Consider the following 24,311-nt stretch of genomic DNA (forward strand, 5'->3'; position numbering starts at 1 on the left):
ATGATATTACTAATGATTCATATGTGCCCTTTTCAGGCTTGGATCCTCCCACCTCCCCATGCATATCTGGTTGGTCATGTTCTCCGACCTACATTGAGGATATACCATGTGTTTCTGCATTCATCTCGCTCAGAGGGAATTAGGCTGCGGAGCCTTACAAAGTGTATCTTGACTGCATGGTAGCAAAAGATATACATTTTTATGCGTATGTTGATCACCGTGTGACGCATCCCTTAGACGACATTGCCTTCTACTTTAGATGGTTGGGTTGCAGTTTATGTCTGATGTATCCTCAGAGACCCTTCCGAGTTTGCTCCTCCCGCTACATTTAGTGGTATTTCAGAGTGTCACATCCCTATACGACACTGAATGCTTCAAGAGATCCACCTAGGACAACTCATCAGGAAATACTAGAGGATGAACAGGTAATTTTGTTGATGTATTGCCTATATGTCACCTTATCATAGAGCGTGGGCGGACGGGTATATAGAGGAATCTTTCTGAATGGTTCTAAGGTGAGGGACGTTCTAGTTGCCATCACGAAAGAGGCATAAGAGACACTGCAATATAGGAGGGAGCGTGGTAACAAGGAGCTTTAATCCGTCATATGCAGTAGTATATATTATTTGTATTAGGAACACTAATATCAGTTGTATTTTATTTTGACTTCATTGTGTACTTCATATTATTTCGAAAGTATATGATTTAATTTATATAAAATAGAATATGATAGCATAGTTACAATACATCATTAATTTCATCAATGCATCTCTTGTCTATGTGAATACGAAAATGTATCTCTAAATTTTGTCTACTGTAGTATTGTGAATATGAAGATACATCTCCAAGTAAATTTATGTAAAAAAAAAGGTGTTTCAATAAAAAAAAGCATGAGGATGTACAATAGTTCCAGAAATACATGTTCGAAATACATTTTAAAAAAATATATGAAATAAGTCTCAAGTTAGGCGTAATTTGGTGATACTCATAGTACGCTTGAAAATGCATTTTCAAAATCAGAGAAATCTTTTCTGATTTTCATAGAGTGATTTTTCAGCACTTAAGGTCGGATAAGCAATTCCCTTCATAAATTAGAAATAGTTAAACTTTAATAATTTCATAAATTAGAAATAGTTAAACTTTAATAATTTCACAATTAGTATAGTTACACAATATATATTTTTTCAAGTATCCTCTTTTACTATATTATGGTGAACTTAAGAGGTGAAATACTTTAAAATTATTTTGGGGAAATTACACTCACTCACCTAACATTTCTTAAACTGATAAAGAAATTCTATTTAATTTTAAAATATATATATATATATATATATATATATATATATATATATATATATATATATATATATATATATATATATATATATATATATATTAATCTTCATTAAGTTTCCAAAATATAGTAGATATAAATGATATTGTGATTTGTTTTTAGTATGTTAATGAGGAACATAAATATTTATCTATTTGATACAATTTTAAAGAATGTTAGTGTTTATTTTTAAAGTATAGTCTCTATCATTGTTATTTTAAACTATGTTTTAGAAGATGAGTGTACTTTCCTCCATTTTTTATTCTAATATCAGAGTTGCCAGTACATACTTATCCTTGTACAGCTAAATGTGTAATGTATGTAGCTTGGGGACCCCTTTTTCTGTCTCTTGCTTCATTCATCAGTGGTAATGGTTGATTAGTTTGTTGAGACTTGATTATGCTTCTCTTCACTGCCATTCATTCATGAGCATTGCTATGCTTACACTCAAAATACTTACACCATGCTTACACCGTAGATATTTCAAATCATTTTAGTGTTACACAAAATCAAAATACAAAAAAAAATTATTAAAAAAAACAAGAGTATGTATAATGGTATATAAATAAGGTGTAGGTATAGCTTTTTGGTGTACACTTAGCATTTCTCTTCATTCATATGTAAAAATAATTCTCTGTACTATGTATGGACCACAAAACTTTCTTGGTCAGTTATAATTTAAAGGGGATTGGATTCTCTAACTTTCAACTCTCTACCTTTCTCTAACTTTCTCTCTATCTCTCCTGATTTACTTTCTCTCACATCTTTTTCCCTCCAAAATTAATATCATATCTCATTTGTCTTATTCATTTTTTTGCCTAAAGTTACTCTACCTTTCCCTCCATAAAAGTAAAGAATCCTTGTCCAATTTAAAGCAAGAAAACTTTTTCAAAACAAGTGTAAGTTTTTATTTTTAACTTTGAGAAATGCTAATCAGTGTTCTCAAGCTCAGGATAATAGTTAAGACTTTAAAAATAGTAAATTTATCTTAGTAACATGCATATTTAATACCTCAAAAATTAAAATATTAAATTTTTTATAAACTTTTTTTTTTTAGAATGCTTGACCATTGCCCTTGAAGGCACTCGTTAGGAAGACCCTTTAACTTTTTATCAACGGTGGTCCCTCTTTGAATAAACTATTCTATATTTGTTTTTAATGTTCCCATTTTTATAACATTGTCATTTTAATAACCTTTCAAGTTCCATCCCCCAAAATCTCCCATTAATTGAATTAAGTGATAAGCATCTTTTAATTATTGTAATTGTTTAGTCCATAGAATTGCTACCTTGAAGAAATTGTTGTTTATACACTTTAAGATGCACAAACTATGGGCATAAGTTAATAAAATATTAAAATATTGAACCAATATTGTAGTTGATTGAATATATGAAAAAAAATCCAAATAACCATGTTTAATAAATAAATTACACCAAAAACCATGTTTTTGACAAAATTACGCATATGACCAAGTTTCAGAGGTGGTCTCCACATAGGAGCCACCTCAGGTGGCGTCAATGCCCATTTGTCCATAACATATGCGCCACTCAGGGTGGCATCAATGTACATTTTTTTTCCTTTTTAGCCACCTAGGGTGGCGCCTAGGTGCTTTCCCTTTTTTTTTGTTTTTTTTTTGTTTTTTTTTTAATTTTTTTTTTTAAATTTTTTTTTTGTTTTTTTTTTCTATATATTATAATTATATATTAAATATATTAATTATATTTTGTTTTTGATTTATTTAAAATTATTTTAACATAATGAAAAAAAACAATTAAATAAATAATTAGACACGTAGTGTTTAATAATATATTTAGGGAAGAAACAGTACAAATACGAGAAATGCAAAAACAACATTACAAATACGGAAAGTACGGGACAAACATCACAAATACGAAAAAAAAAGTGAATATTTTTAAAACATGGATATTATGCTATTCATGACCCCTCGGACCACGACCCCTCCGACCCGGACCATGACCCCTCCGACCGCCAGTTCCGCATTCTGGAACTGTTCGAATCCGATTTGAAGGATCTCGAAGACCCACTTCTCCACGACCCCCCTATTCCTTGGTTGTTCTTGTTGTGTCTGGGTAGGTGGGCCTCGTGTTAGCCCCTCCATGCGCTCGTTGGACATGTATTCTTGTATGTTGCTGTCAAATAGTCGGGTCCCCATGCCCTCAAAGATTTGTCTTGGCGGTGGAGTTGCGTCACATGGTCGGTAAAACCCAGCGCTTGATTGACCTTGAAAAAATGGCATTGTTTGTTGGGGTGTGGTGTACCCATATTGTTGGTGTTGTGGAAATTGGGGTGTGGGGTATCCATGTTGTTGGTACTGTGACGATTGAGTGGTCATTTGCTCGTTTGGGTCGTAATCGTCATCTAGACCCATGTCAGGGCTGGGTTGCCTATTGTAGCTGGAGGGGCCGGCGTCGCCGTGTTGTTGGGTGAAGGCCCATGATTGTTGCTGGATGGGTTGCCTAGTGGAGGAGGAGGGGCCAGCGTCGTAGTGTTGTTGGGTACTTCCCCACGATTGTTGTTGGACGGGTAGCCTAGTGGAGGGGTCGGCGTCACGGAGTTGTTGGGTGAAGCCCCGTGATTGTTGTTGGATGGGTTGACTTTGGTAGGGCGTTGTTGGTGTTGTTTGATATTCCTCATGGTCAGGTTGTTCGGATGTTTGGCGTTGTCGGCGTTGTTGGCGTTGTTGGCGTTGTTGGGGTGGTTGTTGGGGTGGTTGTTGTGCGTATTGTTGTTGGCAGGGGTCGTGTAGGTAGTAGGGGTCGGACACATACATATCGGGGGTTGTGACTGTTCTATACCAAGCAAGGTATCCTGCGGTTGGAAACATGGGGAGTTGGGCAACAGGGAATTGTAGCAGACGGCTGCGACGCTGCTTCCACATCTCACAAAATTCAGGTGCGAATGTACGATAATCTGCGTGGTCCCATTGATTGTTAACTCTTTTAATATGCCAGCGACCCAAATCAGTGGGGGGATCCGGGATCGGTTGATGCATGCCAAACTGCAGTCTCACACGGTCAGATTGGTGCATCTCCACGATGTTGAACCTTATTATCGGTACTACTGCAGTCCAAACTTCCCGGTCACTCTCGTTTGGCTCATGGTCCAACAACAAGTATGGTCTCCAATTAAACTGCGTAGGAGAAAAAATAACATATTATTAAAAAACATAATGAATTGTAATACATCTATATGATCATATAAAAGTTTAGGGGTAATACATCTTCAGCTCGGAGGTGATCAATTAGGTCCCGATACAAAACAACACTCCCCCTTGGATTCTTACTGTAATCCAATTTAGGACCACAGAACCTAAGAAAAAAGAGCAAAAATGTTATTTCAGATTTTTATGTAAAAGAGAGTTAGCGTTCAAGGAATAGCGTTGAAAAAGAGAAAAAGGTGTACCTTGTTGCATAAGGGAACGTGTAGTTGTTCCTGCCTACAGGGGATAGCGTCGGCATTCTCCACCAACCCCATACTTGTAGGAGGAACGCACATCCATAGAAGGTGCACTTCTCGGCAACCGCATTCTTACAAAGAGACTGGTATAACATCGCCAAAACGGCGGACCCCCAACTATATTTCCTAATCTTGCTAATACTATCAAATTTACTTAAATAGAAAAAGTTGACAGTGTTACCTGTCGACTCCGGGAATAAAAGTTTACCAAACATCAGCATTATATAGACCTTAGTCATTAACCAAACATGCTCCTCGGTAGAGTTGTCCATAAAGACGAGTTCATCATAGTAAGCTCTAAGGGAGACCAGACTGATACCCTGGCCTCTTGAACCTTGAGTAGGCACAACTAGATCTCTTCCCAACACTCTCTCACACATTGAATTAGCATGTTGAACAGATCCATTAACAGCCTTGCCATCAATGGGCAGACCAAGTAACATATAAACATCCTCTAGAGTAACAGTACACTCACCTATTGGAAGATGAAACATGTGGGTTTCAGGCCTCCATCGCTCTTGTAAGGCAAGGATGAATTTTCTGTCTATGGTGTTGTTGTTGACTTTTATGATATGTCCGAAGCCACATGCTTGGAGATTCGGAATAATCCTCTCGTCGGGTTCAACATAAGCGTGAGAACATGTACGGAATCGGTCAACAGCCTAAGAACCACAAATAAATCGATTAAACTGGATATCATATACGCATAGGTGTTTAGAAATAAATAAGTATAAACTTACATAGGTCGCCAAATTCGCTCTAGTTCCTCTGTGTGTTTCACCCATGGTAAGAAGTTGTTGAGCCATTTTCAAGAACTCTTTAAGTTTTATGCGGATTTGAAAATGCAAAGTGGTTTTTTGAAGAAGAAGAATATATGTTGGTGAAAAGAAAGCAAGTCTATGAGAGTATTTATAGAGGGTTGGTGGTTGCTGATGTTAAGTGCATGAGGGCCAAGTGGTGAGCATGCATGTGATACAGATATCAAAGTGATAAAGATGGGTTCACATGCATTCTGTGTTGAAATGACCATGCATTCCCGTGTTTTGTGCTGACTTTGTCTAAGCATGCATGCATTAATTGTTTCTGGCAGAATAGACTAGGCCTGCATCCCGTGTTCGGTGCTGAATTGTCTAGGCATGCATGCATACAGTATTTCGATGCAGGTAGATCACATGCTGGCGGATCAGATTAGGGTTTTGGCAGTGGGGACCACTAGACAAAATTAGGGCAAAAAAAAATTGAACTAATGCGCCACCCCAGGTGGCGCCATGCTGGGAAAAAATGAACTAATGCGCCACCCCAGGTGGCGCCTACATGCAACCATATTTTTTTTAAAAAAAAAATTAGGGTTAGGGTTTTCTTGGTTAATTTTAGTATTTTTAGGGTTTAGGGTTTTCTAGCCGTTGTTTCACCGAAAATAATTAGCATACAGTCTTCGCATGTGATTGTACAGTGTGATGGAGTCTGATCAAGTCGACTGTGCTGCAGTTCACCAGTGTCAAGCACACCTCAAATCAACTCAGTACATTTGTGACGATTCAGGCATTCATTTTCCATTAACTTTATTCCCATGTGATTGTACAGTATGGTTGTGTCTGGTCAAGTCGACTGTGCAGCAGTTCAGCAGTGTCATGCATACCTCAAATCAATTGTGAAACAGTCTGGTGTGCAGCAGTGTCATGCATTCATCAAATCAACTCAGTACGCATGTGATTGTATAGTATTCGCCTTCATAATTGTCACCACTCAATGTTCGTCTACATAAAGGAAGCCTATAACGTGTAAAATAACACAACACATTACACATCTGATTACACATCTGAAATAAAACTCTCTACCCACTCAACAATGGCCCCTCCACAATACATTATCAACGCTCATGTTTTTGGCGAGACCTATGACAACGAAGAAGTTGGTTTTCTGTTTAGAAACACTGAGGTCAAACGATTTTGTTTAAGCAGAAAAGCAAATTTCAGTTACTTCAAAGGGGGATTAGAGACGAAGCTTGCAATGGGTGGTGTATCCCAGATTTTTTACCAATATCGATTTCTTCGTGGAGACAACCCGGTCAAGTTTATCCAAGTTGAGATCAAAGACGATGAAGACATGCAGAATATGTTTGCCAATCATGAGTATTCTGGTTACAAATGCATAGAACTGTATGTTACTCTACCAGAAGTTCAACCCCCGCAAATGGTTCAGTCACAAGTCATTGATGCACTTGGAGACGAGCAAGCAGAGGTCGACGTTGTAGATGAAGAAGAAGAAGCACCGGAAATAGAAGTTGATAACCTGGTAAACGAGGAAAGTGAAGATGAACCGGAAGTTGTTGTACCACGAGATCAAGTGCATATGCCTCCAGTGCACATGAGGAACCTGAATTTTGATGGGGATGACGAACCATCGACTGATATTTTCTATGATCCATACACCCAAACAAATCAACGGTTAAAAGTAGGAGACAAATTTCGTTCTAAGGAGTCATGTATCATGGCCATAAAAAGATTTCATATGGCAAACAATGTTGATTTTAGAGTTGATCGCGCCAATGTCGAAAGGTACAAAATTTACTGTAGAAACACTGATTGTGGATTCAGGTTGCATGCATCATACAGGAAAAGAAGTGACTCATGGGTTATAGGATATATTTCCCAAGATCACACATGTGTTAACACAAATGTTTCACAAGATCACCGTAAGCTAAGTTATGACATCATTTGTCAAGAAATCTTGCCTTTAGTTGAAAAAGATCCATCGTTAAAGGTGAAAACGATAATCTCTCATATCGTTGCAACGTACAACTACACTCCGTCTTATAGAAAGGCGTGGCTGGCGAAGACCAAGGCGATCGAAGTTGTGTATGGAAATTGGGAGGATTCGTATAAACGACTCCCACATTTCTTATATGCGCTTCAAATTTATGCTCCTGGAACTGTTACTATTTTAGAGACCCTTCCGGCGCAATCTCCAGACGGAACATCACTTCAAGGAAATGTGATATTCCACAGGCTCTTCTGGGCTTTCCGCCCATGTGTACAAGGATTTTCATATTGCAAACCAATTCTTCAAATAGATGGAACTTGGTTGTACGGAAAATATAAAGGCACCATGTTGATGGTTGTGGCTCAAGACGGAAATAGTAACATCTTTCCTGTTGCTTTCGCTCTTGTGGAAGGAGAAACTGCTGGAGGTTGGGGTTTCTTTCTCATAAATCTTCGGACACACGTTGCCCCCCAACCTGGACTTTGCTTGATTTCAGACAGACATGCTGCCATCGAGAGTGCGTACAACAATCTAGCAAACGGGTGGCAAAACCCTACATCAACGCATGTTTACTGTATTCGACACATCGCACAAATTTTCATGCGGGAGATAAAGGACAGGGCTCTTCGGAAGACTCTTGTCAATGCCGGATATGCGTTGACTCAACCGACGTTCCAATATTATCGACATGAAATTGTAGCGGCAAATCCAGATGCAGGCAGATGGGTAGACAATCTTGCTAGAGAGAAATGGACCAGATCATACGACAATGGGAAGCAATGGGGGCACATGACTACGAATCTTGTGGAGTCTATGAACGGGGTGTTTAAGGGCATCAAACACCTTCCGATTACTGCCTTGGTGGAAGCAACATACTATAGGATGGCTTCTCTTTTCGCAAGAAGAGGTGAGCGTTGGAATGCAGTTATAGAATCCGGACAATTATGGAGCGAAACATGCGTCAAATTCATGAAAGAGCAATCTGCCAAAGCCAACAGCCACATTGTGACATCTTTCGATTGATTCAACCGGACCTTCAGTGTTAAAGAAACGATTGACCATAACGAGGGCCTTCCGAGACAACAATACAGGGTTCTTATAGATGAAGGGTGGTGCGATTGTGGAAAGTTTCAAGCCTTTCGGATGCCATGCTCTCATGTAATTGCAGCATGTTCGTATGCGCATCAAGATCCGTTAGCACTTTTATCTCCCATTTACAAGGCGGATACCTTGCTCGGGGTGTACAACAACTCATTTCAAGTGATGGCAAAGGAGGATTATTGGCCTGCGTATGAAGGGGACGTGGTTTGGCATAATGATAACATGCAGAGAAAGAAAAGAGGTCGTCCGAACAGCACCCGGATCACAACCGAGATGGATCATGAGAAAATGGTACGAAAGTGTAGCATATGTCGTGAAGTCGGGCACAATAAAAATACATGTCCTAACCGTGGATCAAATTCCACCAACAATTAGTTGTATGTCATTTGTATTTTGTATCTGTATTTTTATTGATAATGTTTTTGTATTTGTATTAGTATTAGTATTTGTATTTGTATTTGTATTTGTATTTGTATTTGTATTTGTATTTGTATTTGTATTTGTATTTCTATTTCTATTGGTTATGTATTTGTATTATCCTTTATTAAATCAACTAGTTATGTCTTTGTCTCGTTGTGAATTTGTCTTCATGGCCCATACTGCCACTCTTTATTTTGGACAGTCAAATACGCATGCTTTCGTCCAGCTCCATCAAGTCAGTCATTGATCAGTGTGTCTACATTTATCATACATGTTAGGCGTGCTTGTAAACAGTACGCAACATCATTAATTTTTTCTACCCACTACTATTATAAATTAGGGGCTCCTATGGTTGAGTTTACACACAGATACACAAACTCCAAATACCAAACAATCACACAAACACAACCATGCCTCGCCGGACAACCATTAGGCCAGATGGATGTCACCGGACAACAGAGTTGCCGCCCCGGAGATCAACATGGCGTGCCGAACCTGAACCGGAGTATCGCAGAAGGAACAGACATGTCATATTCTCCGCCGTCAAACCTCCCATGCCGGTTATGTTTTGGAATATCTCTTCCGTCGAGCAACTCAAGAGGACTCTCCTGAGATTTTTAGAGGGGGAGTACGAGGCCGGCGAACAGATAAGAAGCATCAAGAGGCTTAAAACAAGGGCTGATGATGTGACTGGAGCAACGATAACTTTCTGGGATAACGTGGAATACGACATTGATGCCATTCAAATGATGCATGGACCTAATGACATTGTTTTAACCGTGGTAATTTCTTAGATGTTTTACTTTATCTTTTTTTGTTGGTTATTTTCTATGTACCTTTTAATTAATGAATGAACTACTCTTTTCCGTGGACGCTCGAGTTAGCTGATTCACTGATCTTATCTGTTGCAATTTAATATATATATTTTTTAATACTTTAAAATAAAAACAATTTTATTAATAAATAAAAAAAACAAAATATAATTTATTTATTTATGTTTAAAACAATTTTATTAATAAATAAAAAAAATTATAAAAAAAAATAGTATATAAACATTAAAAAAAAACAAAAAAAAAAAACAAAAAAAGAAAAGAAATGTGCATAGGCGCCACCCTAGGTGGCTAAAAAGGAAAAAATGTACATTGATGTCACCCTGGGTGGCGCATAGGTTAGGAGAGATTACTCTTTGGCGCCACCTGAGGTGGCTCCTATGTGGAGACCACCTCTGAAACCTGGTCATACAGGTAATTTCTCCGAAAAGATGGTTTTTGGTGTAAATAAATTATTAAACATGGTTATTTAGATTTATTTTCCGAATATATATCCCATCACACCAAATATGACTTTTGTTTCAAATGAAATATCACAATTACTATATTATATAAACTCTATTTTAAAAGAGTTCTGCTATTTTTACACCGGTCTTTTATTACACCGTATATACACCATTAGAAATAACAAGGCAATGGGTTGGTTGCACAAATTTCAAGATAATATAAATTAATAAAAATATAAAAGTAGTATATTTTTGCCATACTTATACGGTGTAGTTGTACAAAGTGGTGTACAAATATCTTTTCCCATTTTAAAATAATTGAAAAGATTAGTTGTTCTCTCTCACCTTGTACATGCATTGCTTCATTCACTCTAAATTCGATATTATAAAAATGCTAAATATTTGCATAAACCTTTACAAAATATTCCTCTTTTTAATATGGTTTATGATTTTATATAAGATAAATGTACTAAATATATGAATGACAAAATAAATGGATTAGATAAATAAAAAATCTATTAATTTTAAAAAAAAAAAGAAGTAAAATCAATCAAATGTAGTCATTAAGCATAATAACCATTCGATCAATTTATTAATATATTTTTAGTGGACTGATATTCATCTAATCCTTTTGTATATTAAATATTAAATATTTTTTAAAGAGTATATTTTAATCAATATATTTTGTATGGTAAATATTTTAAAAATAAATAAATTCATTAAATAAAATATAAATAACTTATTTGAAAAGTTAATTTAAATTAAAAATGACTATTGTTGACCACCATCCTAATAAAATCTTATTATTTTATGATTTAATAATAATTAGTTGGTCTGTTAATAAATTATAAATTAGTTTTAGAAATTAATTAATTTATTTCATTTTTCTTTAATTTAATAATAATAATAATATAATGTATTATTATTAAATTATAAATGAAAATCCTTCTGCTCTTTGCGAAGGAATTAATTAACTTTTTTCTATGTTGGATGAAGGAATTAAAGGTTGTATTATACCCACCATCTCTATGAAAATGGTGTTAAGAATATCTCTTGAGATGACAATCCTCGAATGGTGTATGGATGTTATCCTTGTCTCTAGGGTCATGAGGAAGAGAATTATACCTATGGGGATTATGCTAACGTCTCTCTAGAAACTCTTTCACTCTTTTTGGTTGTGATTCAATGTTGACATAAGTGCCCCTCAGAACGAATTCCAGAGTGACAATGTTGCATAACCTCTAGGTGAGTTGCAATGTGAGAATGAAATTTCTACTAATTCTCTTTGATGCATATGAGTCTCTTAGTGAGGAAGCCTGTGTTATGCTATCACACTAGGTTGTAGATGTTCATCATGAGTTTATTATCATTGAAAAGTCCTAACATGGTTTGGAGTTAGTGAAGGTTATGTGATAACTCTGGTTTGAAGGATTCAAACAATTATGAAGGAAAAGACTAATGTTGATATTATAAAGGTTGGAGTGGAAATTATTGATGGAATGGAGAAATTTAAATATATTTTTGAGCAATTGGTTGAGAATTTGGAACCTAACGTGACATCGTAATCGACAAAGTAATCAATATCAGAGCATGTACGTCTTGGTGTAGAGGAGGTTCTTTAGTTGTGAGAATGAGAATTAATAATGTGGTATCATGAAACATGTGGAACATTGATCGAACATCAAACACAAGAACTATGTTGCAGTGAGTCATAAATCGAATTGCCTTGGACTCGGCCATTGCATACGATATCATAAAATGTTTGCAAGAAGGTTAAAAATCAGAACTAATGACCAAAGCAGTTAATAAAAGCACTTGCGATGGTGCAACAAAGAAGATTAGAAAAATATATTGAGAAATTCGTGAGAGTCAGTAAAAGATTATCATAGACAGTGCCATTATTTTGTACTACAATAGGTAATTAATGGTAGGTTTAAGATAACCATCGTAGAAGGACTTATAATACGTTGGTAGAAATCTATGATGATTAGAGATAAGTAGGGGTGACAAACGGGCATGTCCGTGCCGTTTAGGTCCGCCCCTCAAAAGTATGCAAAAAATACGGCGGGGAGGGCGAACATGGTAGAGGTGCGAACTTAAAACCTTGTTCCGTACCGCTGTAAAAAGGTGGGCGAGATAGGCAGGACCACATACACTAAAAATTTAAAGCCTAAAAATACAAAAAATTATATTAATGCCTGCACACGCAAAAACACGTAAAAAAAGGGCGGGTGAGGAAGGCACATTAAAGGATGATGGCCTAAAACCCTGATCCGTCTTGCACTATAGGGCGGACAAAACAAGCATACCCTATGGGATGAGCCCATTTCGCCACCCCTAGAGATGAGGTACCTGCAAGGTTAACGCTCTACTGCCAAGTCAATATTTGAGAGAGATGGAACTAAGAAAGTGTGAATGAGAGTAACACTTGAGTGACTCGGGATCACTCTTATGAAATAGATACAATTATAACCACTCATAATTGATTGAATATTAATTGCAAGCAACCGTTAGATGTAGATCGACAACGAATATGAGAAAGAGAGGCGTACTCTTATCTGACATCCCAAAGTGAATGTACATTTTCTCGCCGCCTAATTAACACTTGGGTTGGATTGGATCTCTGTATTATTTCGATTGTATTGATCCTTTGGTCGACCCGAAACTATTGTTGTATAAATTATTTATCCAAATAATATATGATAATTAAATATTTATTTAAAATGAATTTTATATATTGAAGAAAACATGAATCTTTTCATGTTAAAAAGAAAATATCCATCAATGAAAACATTGTTTTTTTAAAATCCATCAATGAAAACATTGTTTTTTTAAAATACATATGGTCTGATTAGTGGGTTTAGTTGCTTTGTGGATACTCAAAGTTATTGTATAGTTGTAATGCACATGTTGCAAAATTACGAGGTGCTTGAAGGATCACATTTGGCGCAACCTAAAGGATACAAGAAAGTCCACATAAATTCAAAGGTCATGGTTACTAGTTTAATCCTTGAGCAGCCAGTCAGTTTTGTTGATTTCATACTTGTTCATCAAATTAGAAAATTGATAGGGTTCAAGTGAGAAATAAAATTTCTAATGTTTATCTTGAAGAAAATGTGTGTGCTTTAACCCATAATAAACGTGACTTGGGGTGACAAAATGGTCCAGGCCAGCTAAGCAAGCTCGTTTTGACTGTATTTTTTCCACAGGGCAGATTCAAGGGCGGATCCAAGTTTTAGGTTAACACCCACTATTATATTCACCATTCTTATTTTTGCTGACTTTTGCAATGCAAACATTAACATGAATTTTACAAATTGTAGGTTTTAGGGGTGCAGGGCCTTTAGACCCGCCCCACCCTTTTTTTCAAGACAAACCATGGTTTTAGTCAGCACCTTCTACTACGTCTGTTCCACTCTGATATAATTTTTATGGGTTTTTGCAGAGCACTGAGCAGGAATAAATGAGGCGGACATGCTGGTTTGTCAACCCTATGTGTAAAAATGAATCAAACTTTATTAAATCTACTTATGAATTTAATAGCATTTTCCTACTTAATTGAAGCTAGTTTTTTAAATTTTTTTGTTTTTGTTGAGTGTTAGGAGATTTATTTCTCTTGTATTATTACTTAGGGATGTATGTATGTCAGTCATTTGGATTGTGTTTGGCCAAAATACGTCAAAGTTATCACTAATCAAATTACACAACAAAAAACAAAAATTATAGTCACCTAATAAATCATGAGTTTAATAAATTGAGTATGAATTTATCCAAAATCTAATTGATAATTGAATTAAATGCACTTTTGATCCATATATTTTGGTGATTTTAACATTTTGGTCCCCTGTTTCAAAACCCAACTTTTTGGTTTCTATAGTTCACTTTTTATGTGATTTTTTTGGTCCTCTTTGACTTTTGCATTTGTGGCCTTCTCATTTATGACGTGGTAATTCACAAGTCAAATTTTTTTAAAGGAAATAATTTATTTTCTAATTACAACCTATTTATTTACTACAAAGTTAATAAATAAATGTTAAAAAGTGAATTTTCAATTGATATATGAAATAAATGAAGACTCTTATTTTCAATTCATGTGCAGAACACGGACAATCTTCTTTTTCCCTCAGTTTCCGTAACTGAACCATAGTCCTAACTTCTCAATTCTCCTTCAATCAAACCAATCGAAGCATAATTCTTAATTGTTCGCTCAATCGAAACCATACATTATCAAGTTGTTCTCTCATTCAAGCTGAAACCACACACTCCTTTTTAAGTTTCAATTCGTTCATTTGTTGTGAAGATGACGAAAAGAAGTTCTCAATGGAATAACAATGAACAAGTCAAGTAAAACTTTATTGCAATTCTCAATGGGATAGAAATGAACAAGTCATAAATGCTAACATAACGCCACTATTGAACTCAGGGCCGGTCCCGACTTTTTAGAGGCCCAGGGCAAATAAATAAATGGGCCCCTTACAAAATATAGACGTTTTACTATTTTCTCCAAAATAAAGAAAAATCTCAGAGACAAGATAAAAAAGATAAAGTCTTGATTGTTTCTAACAATAAAAAACTGATAAGTAGTCATCTACAAATCATTAAAAAATTCAAAATCGAAATATGAATGACTGAATTAAGAATCAAAATCTTTTAGGTGTCTTCATTGCTCCAATTTCGAGACAACATACACCATCTAAAAAAAATGAAAGTGACGTTTTATCTTGTTTTAATTGCGGGAAATCAAATCATTTGGCTAGAAAATGTAGGAGCAGGCGTAAATCATATTCTGACCCTAATACGCAGGTTTACCTTATTCGTAAAAAATTTATTTTTATATAAGAAAAATAATAAATCAAAGCACTAATTATAATAAATTTGATTTCATCATAAAAATTTGATAATAAATGAGTTAATTGTATGACAAACTTTTAAATATTTAATTAGAACATATAAATAGTCTCTACAATTTATACAAAAACAATTTAAAATAAAATTATAAAGATTACAATAATTATATACAAATTTTAAAATTATTTTATAAATAAAATTTAAAAGATACTAATTATCATAGAAATTTGAGAAAAAAAAAGATTTGCTAAGACAAAAACAGAATAAATTGATATTACTCTGCTAAAGTGGTGTAAAAAAAATTGAAAATTCTGTAGCACAAAGGATTCGAACCGGGAGCACAAGCTATCCAAGAAAGGCCCAAACCGCTGGGCTATAACCACTAATTAATACTCCCTCTATCCCAAATTATAAGAGAAATTCTCTTTTTTGATTCATTGAATATCTCTTATAATTTGGGACGGAGGGAGTATAAAGTATTTCCCTAATAAATATATTTATTATTATTTCAGTCTATAATTTCTTGGATACACCTCCCTTAATTGAGGCCCCTACTTATTTGAGGCCCTGGGCTATGGGCCTGCTTGCCTTGGCCCAGGGCCGGTCTTGATTGAACTGCCACCTTATAAATGAGAAGACCACATATGCAAAAGTCGAGAGGGATAAAAAAAAATCTAAAAAAAAAGTATAAGAACTAAAAAAAAATTAAATTTTAAAATGGAAGATCACAATGTTAAAATCACCCAAACAAATGACCAAAATATTAAAATCACCTAAATAGAAGACTACAAGTGTTTTTAAACCTTGATAATTTTTTATTTGAAAACCATATGCTTCCAATAATCCAACCCATTTTCTTGGGTTGTTGGTTTCACCCAACCCATAACCCATGTACGCCATCCTAGTTAGTGCCATATTTGTTTTTGTTTGGCTTAGGCCTACTTTATTTTCCAAAAGAAAAAATAAATTTTTATTCTATTCTAATCATTAATAATTAATCAACGGCCCGCGTAAAATAACAAGTCGTTTGAAAAAGAAAAAGATAATTAAAAAAATGAACCTTCTCGGATACCGGCGTCATATAAAAAACGAGTAGAAAAAAAATAGAAATACAATAAAGGCACATAATTTCACAACAGCCAAATCACATATCTCCACGTGTCCTCCCGTACCCTAAAAATCCAACAACCACGGTAGATATATCAAAACCCCCTTTCCCATTCTATCTACAACAAACCAAGAACTTCACCCACCACATAATAATCTAAACGCTTCATAGAGACGAAAAGTTCTTTGCTACCGAATCTCTCCAAACTTTTCCGTTTTCTCTTTCGATTTTCTCATCTCAGGTGAAAATCTTCTACTCTTTGATTTTATGTTTTCTGCAAATAAATTAACTTGTTCTTTTTGTTGATGGAAAATATCTGAAATTATTTATTTATTTTTTTGTTTTGAAATTTTGTGAGTTAATTTGATGATTGTTGAATTTGTCCGGTTTAATCGGTTTATTATTCGACGATCTAATTGTATTTTATGAGATTGAAGATGATTTGGCTTTTTTTTTTTTTTTTTTTTTTAATTTTTTGTTTTGTTTGGTTGAGGTTTTTTTTTGTTGTTTTTTTATTTGTTTATTTTGATTTTATGATTCTATGCTTGAATTTGAGTGGTGTTGTTTGAAGTTTTGAAGTTTTTGTTTTAGATCTGAATATGCTTATGATGAAATTGAAGGTCAACGGTTATTTTTTTATAGATCTGTATTTTGTTTTTGTTGTTAGACGCTTGTCTATGGTTCCTGAAGTGGCTGATTTATGATTTTGACTTGTGGATTTTCATTAGGGTTTTGAGTTTCATATTTTAAGAATAACCGAACTGAATTGAAATAAACTGCAGAGAATATGGTATCGAAAACCGCACCTAACTTGTTTTAATCTTATGACAATCAGAGTTATCAATCCCAGATAGCAGAGCAGAGCGGCCGACCCCGAAAATGGGATAGCGGGATAACCCCTATTTGACTATTTTTTATACTAATTGTATGAATAATCTATTACACATATATTTAATGTAAAACCAAACAAAGGAGAGGAATAGAGTTATTAATTTATTTATTTATTTATTAAAATTGTTACTGGTGTCAACATGGCAGTGTCGTGTCCGTGTTTCATAAATAACCAATCTTAGATTGGATTTTTAGTTTAGAAATGGAAATTAGCATGTACAAACCAATCATGTGTCTCTATGCTCCAGTGCACTGGTTATTGGGTTATCAATGACAAACCAAACATGATATTAGAATTGATTTTCAACAACTATCAATTTGGTTTGGGTAGATTTTCTTTTTTATTTGGATTTTAATGAAACCGGGTTAAATAACTATGTTCTATAAGTTTGGTTTTGATATGTTGATTTGTAGTTATAATTTGAGTTTGTTGCACTTAGATTTCATTGGAAACTGCATTTTGTGATGATTTACTATAATATGTGGGTTTTATGAATGTTGCAATTTAAAGATATCTTACCTTCCAATTTTGCTGATGCAGTAAATGAGTTATCCACGTTCCCGACCTTTCTCCCTGTTTGGAAATCCTTTCCGGATGAAGTCGCATAAAGGTTCTCTCACATCTCCTAAGTTACATGAAGTACTACAAGGTTTTGAGGCAACATTAGCCGAGAGGCTAAGGAAACTTATGCCCAAAAGCAAGGATGAAATCCTCAGCTTGTCTTGGATGACTTCGGCTATGAATTCACTTTGTGAATCCCATAATGACATACGTACCCTTATAATAGAACTTGACCTGCCTGTGAGTGTTTGGGATGACAAATGGGTTGATGTCTACTTTGACATAAGTACAAAGTTACTAGACATTTGCAACGCATTTAGTTCCGAGCTTTCACGTCTGAATCAAGGCAATCTCCCGCTTAAGTGTGCCCTGCACATTTTAGAACCAGCCTCAGCAAAGTCGTTTCCTCGGGCATGTTCTTTGCTCGATGATTGGAGGAATCACATTAATGCTAAGAACCCTAGAATTCAGAAATGTAGCACCATTTTAGATGGTCTTGTGGGATCACTTGATCTTCCTAAGGTTAAAAACTCTGCCAAAGGTAAGGTCTTGATGCAAGCTATGTATGGAGTCAAGGTGGAGACTGTATTTGTTTGCAGCGTATTTTCGGCTGCATTCTCTGGCTCTTCAAAGAAGTTGTTAGACTTGGATGTGCCCGACATGCATTCATGGGCTCCGGCTTTCAAAAGTTTGCAGAATCTTGTAAATGAGGAAATTAGAGTTAGGTTTTCCAGTGGGAAATTTTCTGTGTTGAACGAGATGGAAGCGGTTGATGCTGTTGTGCAGGAGTTATATCCATCCATCCAAGGCGGTGTAAATACTGAAGGCAAAGTTGAGCAAGAATCACATCTGAAGACTGTTGAGGAACTAGGCGCGGCTGCAGAGAAGCTTTCCCAAGGAATGGATCTTCTTGCAAAGGGAGTTGATGGTTTCTTCCAAGCAGTTTTGACTAGCCGTGATACTTTGCTATCATCTCTGAGGTTTGACAAAACTGTAAATGATCGGGTCGTTGGTGGCCGTAACATAGGTCAGCAAGTAGTCTACTGATTATACAATAGTCTAACTATATGGTAGATGTTGATGTGTTGTGGGGTTTTCTGTTTGTATTCATAGTATTTGGTTTGTTATGTTTTAAGGGTAGGTTGGGTGGTAGATTTTCTGGTTTTAGCATGGTTGAGCGTAAATGTATATGTGTGAGTGTGTTCTATGTGATATCGAACAATATAAAATATATGAAAGTTTTATTATGCCTAAGGAGCCTTGTTAATTAATTATGATCATACGATTTTCATCAGCATACGATTTTTATGAGTGAATTGAGAAATTCTTAACAAAATAAACATACAGTTGAGCAAATTCTAGAAAATAAACGTAAACATCTTAACACATGTTTTATTGACTTGTTCAATTGGTTTGCTTAAACTATCAAATGCATTGCAAAAATGGAGTAGACCACTATCATGCTTTCTATAGCTTAGTCCAAATTGGATAGCTGGATTTGTTAAAATAAATGTGATTTGATAAGATTAAGTTTGAATTTAGAAATGAAAATGGAGCAAGTTGAGTGTTTTTAAACATGAACTTATTAATGATTAAGCTACTTAAATAGTTGATTGAATTGGATTACAAAAGATAAATTTACTAAGAATGTTCTCCTAATCAACTATTAATTGTGTCATCACATAAAAGGACTAAAAACGAAGTGCTACCTATTTCTTACTAATATAAGTGTTAGCGTGAAGGAAGGAAGATGAGTGCTTTTCATACTCCACACACAATTGATATAACTCTTATTTTTATAATCCACACACAATGGCCATAACTCTTTTATTTTCATAATTCACACACAATTGACATAGGTAATTTTTCATCCCACCCTTGTTAAATAGGGCACACCTCTGAAAATTAAAAATATATTTCTGGGTGAATTTGGAGATGCATCTCCGAACGCACCAAACACTATTTTTTAATAAAATTTAGTTCTGAGATACATCTTTGAATAAACTTAAGAGTAAATTTGGAGATGCTTGTCCGTAGTCACATTTGTTAAATTTAATTTTTTTATCACTTAGTAAACATTTCAGAGATGTGTTTCCGAAAATGTCCAGCAGGTATAGATTCAAAAAAAATACAAATCATATTTGGTCGAAGCATAACGGTGCAAGAACATAGATTCAAAGACAACATTCTCTATTCACAATTGGTTGGATGCGTATCTGGCATTGAATTTCATCTTTCACGAAGCGAAGCGAGCTGAACAGACAGGTACAGATTCAACGAAGTGTGGATGCACAGTTAGGAAGACTTATGGTCTTCCATGTGCTTGTATCATTGCAAGAAAATTAAAGATTAATTCTCTGATACGTATGGATGAAGTGTATAGTCACTAGAAAAACTCTGGTTTGATGATGAGGGTGTGATGAAGGATACTAAAGTTGGTATAAGCATCCAGGTTGAGTGGGAAATAATCTAAGATAGATTTGCGAAGGCACATGATACCATAAAGCTGCATCAAAGAGCAGTTGAGGAAGATTGCATATCCGAAAATCACAAATTTGAAATCTCCTTCACAACCGCTTAAAATCAAAGATGCTCTAAAAAAGGTAAAAACGACCCAAGATGACAATTCAACAAAGCGGTCTCCATCGTACTTTGAACATGTTGATTTATATTTCACGGATTCTCTAACTCCAAATTCTCAAAAAAGTGTTCAAAACGGTGCTCGCATTAGCAAACCACCTCCTCTACCTCCACCACTAATGCCCGGGATTGAATTCGTTGATGAAATGCCGCTTTTAATGTATAAACACATTGAGCGGATTGTGAATGTTGTGGATGATGGTAATTGTGGTTACCAGGCTGTATCCGGATTGCTTGGTAAATTAAAGGAGGATCATTCACTTGTATGCGTCTCATTTTTGAAGGAGGATCACCCAGTTGTATGCGTCTCAAAATGCACTTGTTCCTTGTCGTAGTGGTAAGACACCATTTTCAAAATGGATGCGCTTCCGAAAATTAGCCACCTGATAGCAAGTGTGTATCGATCTTACAAGACATGGGTTATCAGAGACATTTTTTCTATTACGCAGTGGTCCACCTAAAAATGGTGCCAAACGCATCATGTGCATAGGGTTTCTTTCAAAGGGTCTACGTTTTATTCAGGTTTATTTGAAACCTGGGTGTCCAATTTCAGCTACATCGATTGAGTGGACAACACATTCAATCATTGAGGCGAAAACTTGGTCGGATCAATTTACAGAGAGGATGATAGAGTTCACCAAGTTGATGAAGCTTGAAAGAGAATAAAATAATGAAGCATCGAAGGCGGAACCAACTATAGATTTATGTGGTACTAGATCTTTTGATGCATTTTAGATTGTAATCAATACATTTTTTTGTATGTTTTAATTTTGATATGATTTAATACATATTAATTTTATGGTTTGCTTTTAGTTTACAACGCATGTGCATGCTTACAAAGATTCTGTTTTTTTTTTCTAGTTTAGTGAAGTTTTCGGAAATGTGACTCTGAAGACCCATTTTATAATGAAATGTGTCGTTTATTTGGACATGTAACTCCAAACTCACCCTTTATGTAATAAAATGTCTTATTTATTCGGATATGCATTTTTGAATTTTTACCTAGTACATGATAAGAATTTTGTGGTCCAATGTTACCCAATACTTGTATAAATAAGGTGTGTCTCAACCTTTATTTGCTGCACAAAAACACTAAAACCAGAGAGAATGATTTCATATCCCCACCTTGTATTTGTGTATTTCAATGGTCAGAAACCACCGCTTTCATTTAGGGTCACCGAAGAAACATCCCTCGCATATCTGATATCCAAATTGAAGACTTTGTCGCGCTTTCCAGAAAATCACAGAGTTGTCAAGCTATAGTATCACTCACCCTCATTTGACAACGAAGGGAATGTCCATTTCATCAACCTTGAACTGAAGACGGGTGAAGATCTAAAGTTTATGTGGGGTATTTTTCTCTGTTATGAATCAAATGGTTTGATTGAAGTGGATGCGAAGATTCAAAGATCCGTTAAGGATATAATCATTATGTTGCAACATCCCGATGAAATGGTTATTTAATGTTGAATTTTATTTCTTGACTATCTATGTAATGGATGTTTTTATTTAATAAAATGTTGGTGTTAGTATGTTTTTGATTTTGCTGTCATGTTTTCATTCATGCTGATTTGGTTGAGTTCTAGAAGCAAATATAGTTCAGAGATGTATCTCCGAACACACCCATAAAATTACTTCGGAGATGTATCTTTGGATGAAAAATGAACATTGACTATGGATATGCATCTCTGGACGAAGTTTGGTGTGGTCCGAATATGCATCTCCGGATTATTCTGATAGTTGAGTTTTAACACTATTTTTTTTGTTATTGGTGGTATTAGATATGGTGCACTCGTATATGTTTCCTAAAGTGATTGTGAGTGTGGATGTTAATCTGATCAAAGTGAAGCATGGTGTAAAACTGAAAAAAGTGAATGATGATGTTAAATTAGGCACTGATCGGTTGTTGTCGAGGTAGATGTTTGTGTATAATTTACAAATGGGTAATGCTAACATGTGCCCTTATATGTTAAGAAATACATTAATAGAAAGTTTGTCTTGAAAAATACAATGAAAATATTAATTATAAATTTATTAATAAAAATATTACACAATTTCCAATAAAACATTTCTACATTTAGCTCTTAACATGTGCCCTTAGCGCACATGTTAGCATTACTCTTTACAAATAAATAAGAGTTTATTGCTCGTAAACATATGTTACAATGAGTTTCCATGGACGCAGGGAAATTGAGATTTGACATTATAATCGGAAGGTTCGATAATAGTTCAGTTAGAAGACAAGCATTTGTAAAAATAAGATGCAAAAGAAGTGACACATACCAACCATGGATTATAAATTTGAAAAGAAATTATACTAGATCGAGAAAATGCCAGTGTTCGTTTAAACTGTATGGTTACACCTTTTAACTATAAAAAATAAAATAGGGGGCCATACAAATCTGCATCTCCATAAACACCTTATTTTTTTAAGAAAAAAAAGGCGTATTCGGATATGCAACTCCAGAATGAGTCTTGATATATGATAGAGTTTGTAAGGTCTATATTGATCTATAGCTTCTATAAGTAGAGTCTCTCATTCCATTTTTTTTAATGAAAACCAGAAATAATACATATTCTTATCTTACATTTGTGTATTTCAATGGTGCAAATTCCCCACTTCAGTTTAGGGTCTGCGAGGATATATTTCTCGTCAATCTGAAATCCAAATTGAATACTCTTTCCGTGATATCCAAAAAATCAAAGAGTTGTCATGTTCGAGTATTGCCCATCCTCGATTTAGAACGAAGAGAAAATAGAATTTACTCTTCTTGAGCTGAAGATGGACGAGAATTTAAAGATTATGTGGAGTACATTTTAGCGTTACTCGACAAAAGGTTCGACCACAATGAATAAAATGATTGAAAGATCAATGGAAGATATTTTAATAATGTTGTAACGTCTTGAAACACCTTTTTTAATGAAATGAAATGTTAATGTCAACTATTATTTATGTTATATTTATTTTGATGTTAATTTTATTTTATTATTGTTGCTGATAAATCGAATTAACACAAGTAATTTTAGGATCCTCTAGAGCATGACAAGTAGCACTTTTTATTCATATATAATATCAAATTCTTGAATACAATAATGCATATATCATCTAGACAAGTTTGTAGATAAGAAAACATCTTGTTTAATTTTGTTCAACACAATAGCAAGTTCAATTTGACCATCGTCAAATCAAGGCTTATTATTGAAAATCCAAATAATATTAGTAATTATTGACAATATTAAATCCTTAAGTTGCGAGTTCCATTTTCTATTAGTTATAAAAAGAAGATTATGCATCGTAGTGAACTCTATAATAAGTGAAAACTGATTTTAAATGGGCAAAGTAAAAGAGCATTTGAAAAAAGATGGCGAGTCTCTTCCAAAAAATTAATGAAATAGCTACACCATGACACCATGAAGAACCTCATTTTTATGAGATTTTCATCAGTAAAATTAGTAAATAAGCATGTCTTGATAACTTCCTTATACATGAGTAAACTTGCTTGATAAACTTCCTAGGCCAAAGATATATTTTAAAATTGTAAGCATGCCTTGAATTATTGATTGCACAAGCTAACTTCTATTCATTATGGAGAGGAGGCGACCCTTCCAAAAAGATAACTTAGCTTTGATTTTATCCGATATAGATTGCATATAAATGCATTTTGGTTTACTTTAAAACAAGAGAAACAAAAATAATTAAAAGTGAGCCTGCTAGTAGTAAAACCAAGGATGTTGGTCTTCCCCCAAAAAAAAAAAATCAAGGATGTTGGTTAAAATAAGAAAGCAAATTTATCGGGTAAATTTGCCCTTTGCTAAAATAATTACACCTCATTGTTTTGGGGTTAAAATGTGTCTAAAAAGTATTTTTCGTGACTAAATTTAGAAATTGGCT

The 24,311-nt window shown here is 34.8% G+C and overlaps 2 protein-coding genes across 2 annotated transcripts; both read left to right on the forward strand.

The window, feature by feature from the left end:
* Positions 1-6,658: 6,658 nt before the first annotated feature.
* LOC131620010 (uncharacterized) lies at positions 6,659-13,758 on the forward strand. The gene is made up of 2 exons (XM_058891037.1): positions 6,659-8,480; positions 13,694-13,758. Exons 1-2 carry the CDS (start codon positions 6,659-6,661, stop codon positions 13,756-13,758), a joined length of 1,887 nt encoding a protein of 628 aa, XP_058747020.1.
* Positions 13,759-16,412: 2,654 nt separating this feature from the next.
* LOC131616611 (protein BPS1, chloroplastic-like) lies at positions 16,413-19,033 on the forward strand. Its single transcript, XM_058887975.1, has 2 exons — positions 16,413-16,567; positions 17,759-19,033. Exon 2 carries the CDS (start codon positions 17,762-17,764, stop codon positions 18,824-18,826), a length of 1,065 nt encoding a protein of 354 aa, XP_058743958.1. The 5' UTR covers positions 16,413-16,567; positions 17,759-17,761; the 3' UTR covers positions 18,827-19,033.
* The last annotated feature ends 5,278 nt before the right edge of the window (positions 19,034-24,311 follow it).

Source organism: Vicia villosa, linkage group LG7 (assembly GCF_029867415.1).
Source record: "Vicia villosa cultivar HV-30 ecotype Madison, WI linkage group LG7, Vvil1.0, whole genome shotgun sequence".
Taxonomy (NCBI): domain Eukaryota; kingdom Viridiplantae; phylum Streptophyta; class Magnoliopsida; order Fabales; family Fabaceae; genus Vicia; species Vicia villosa.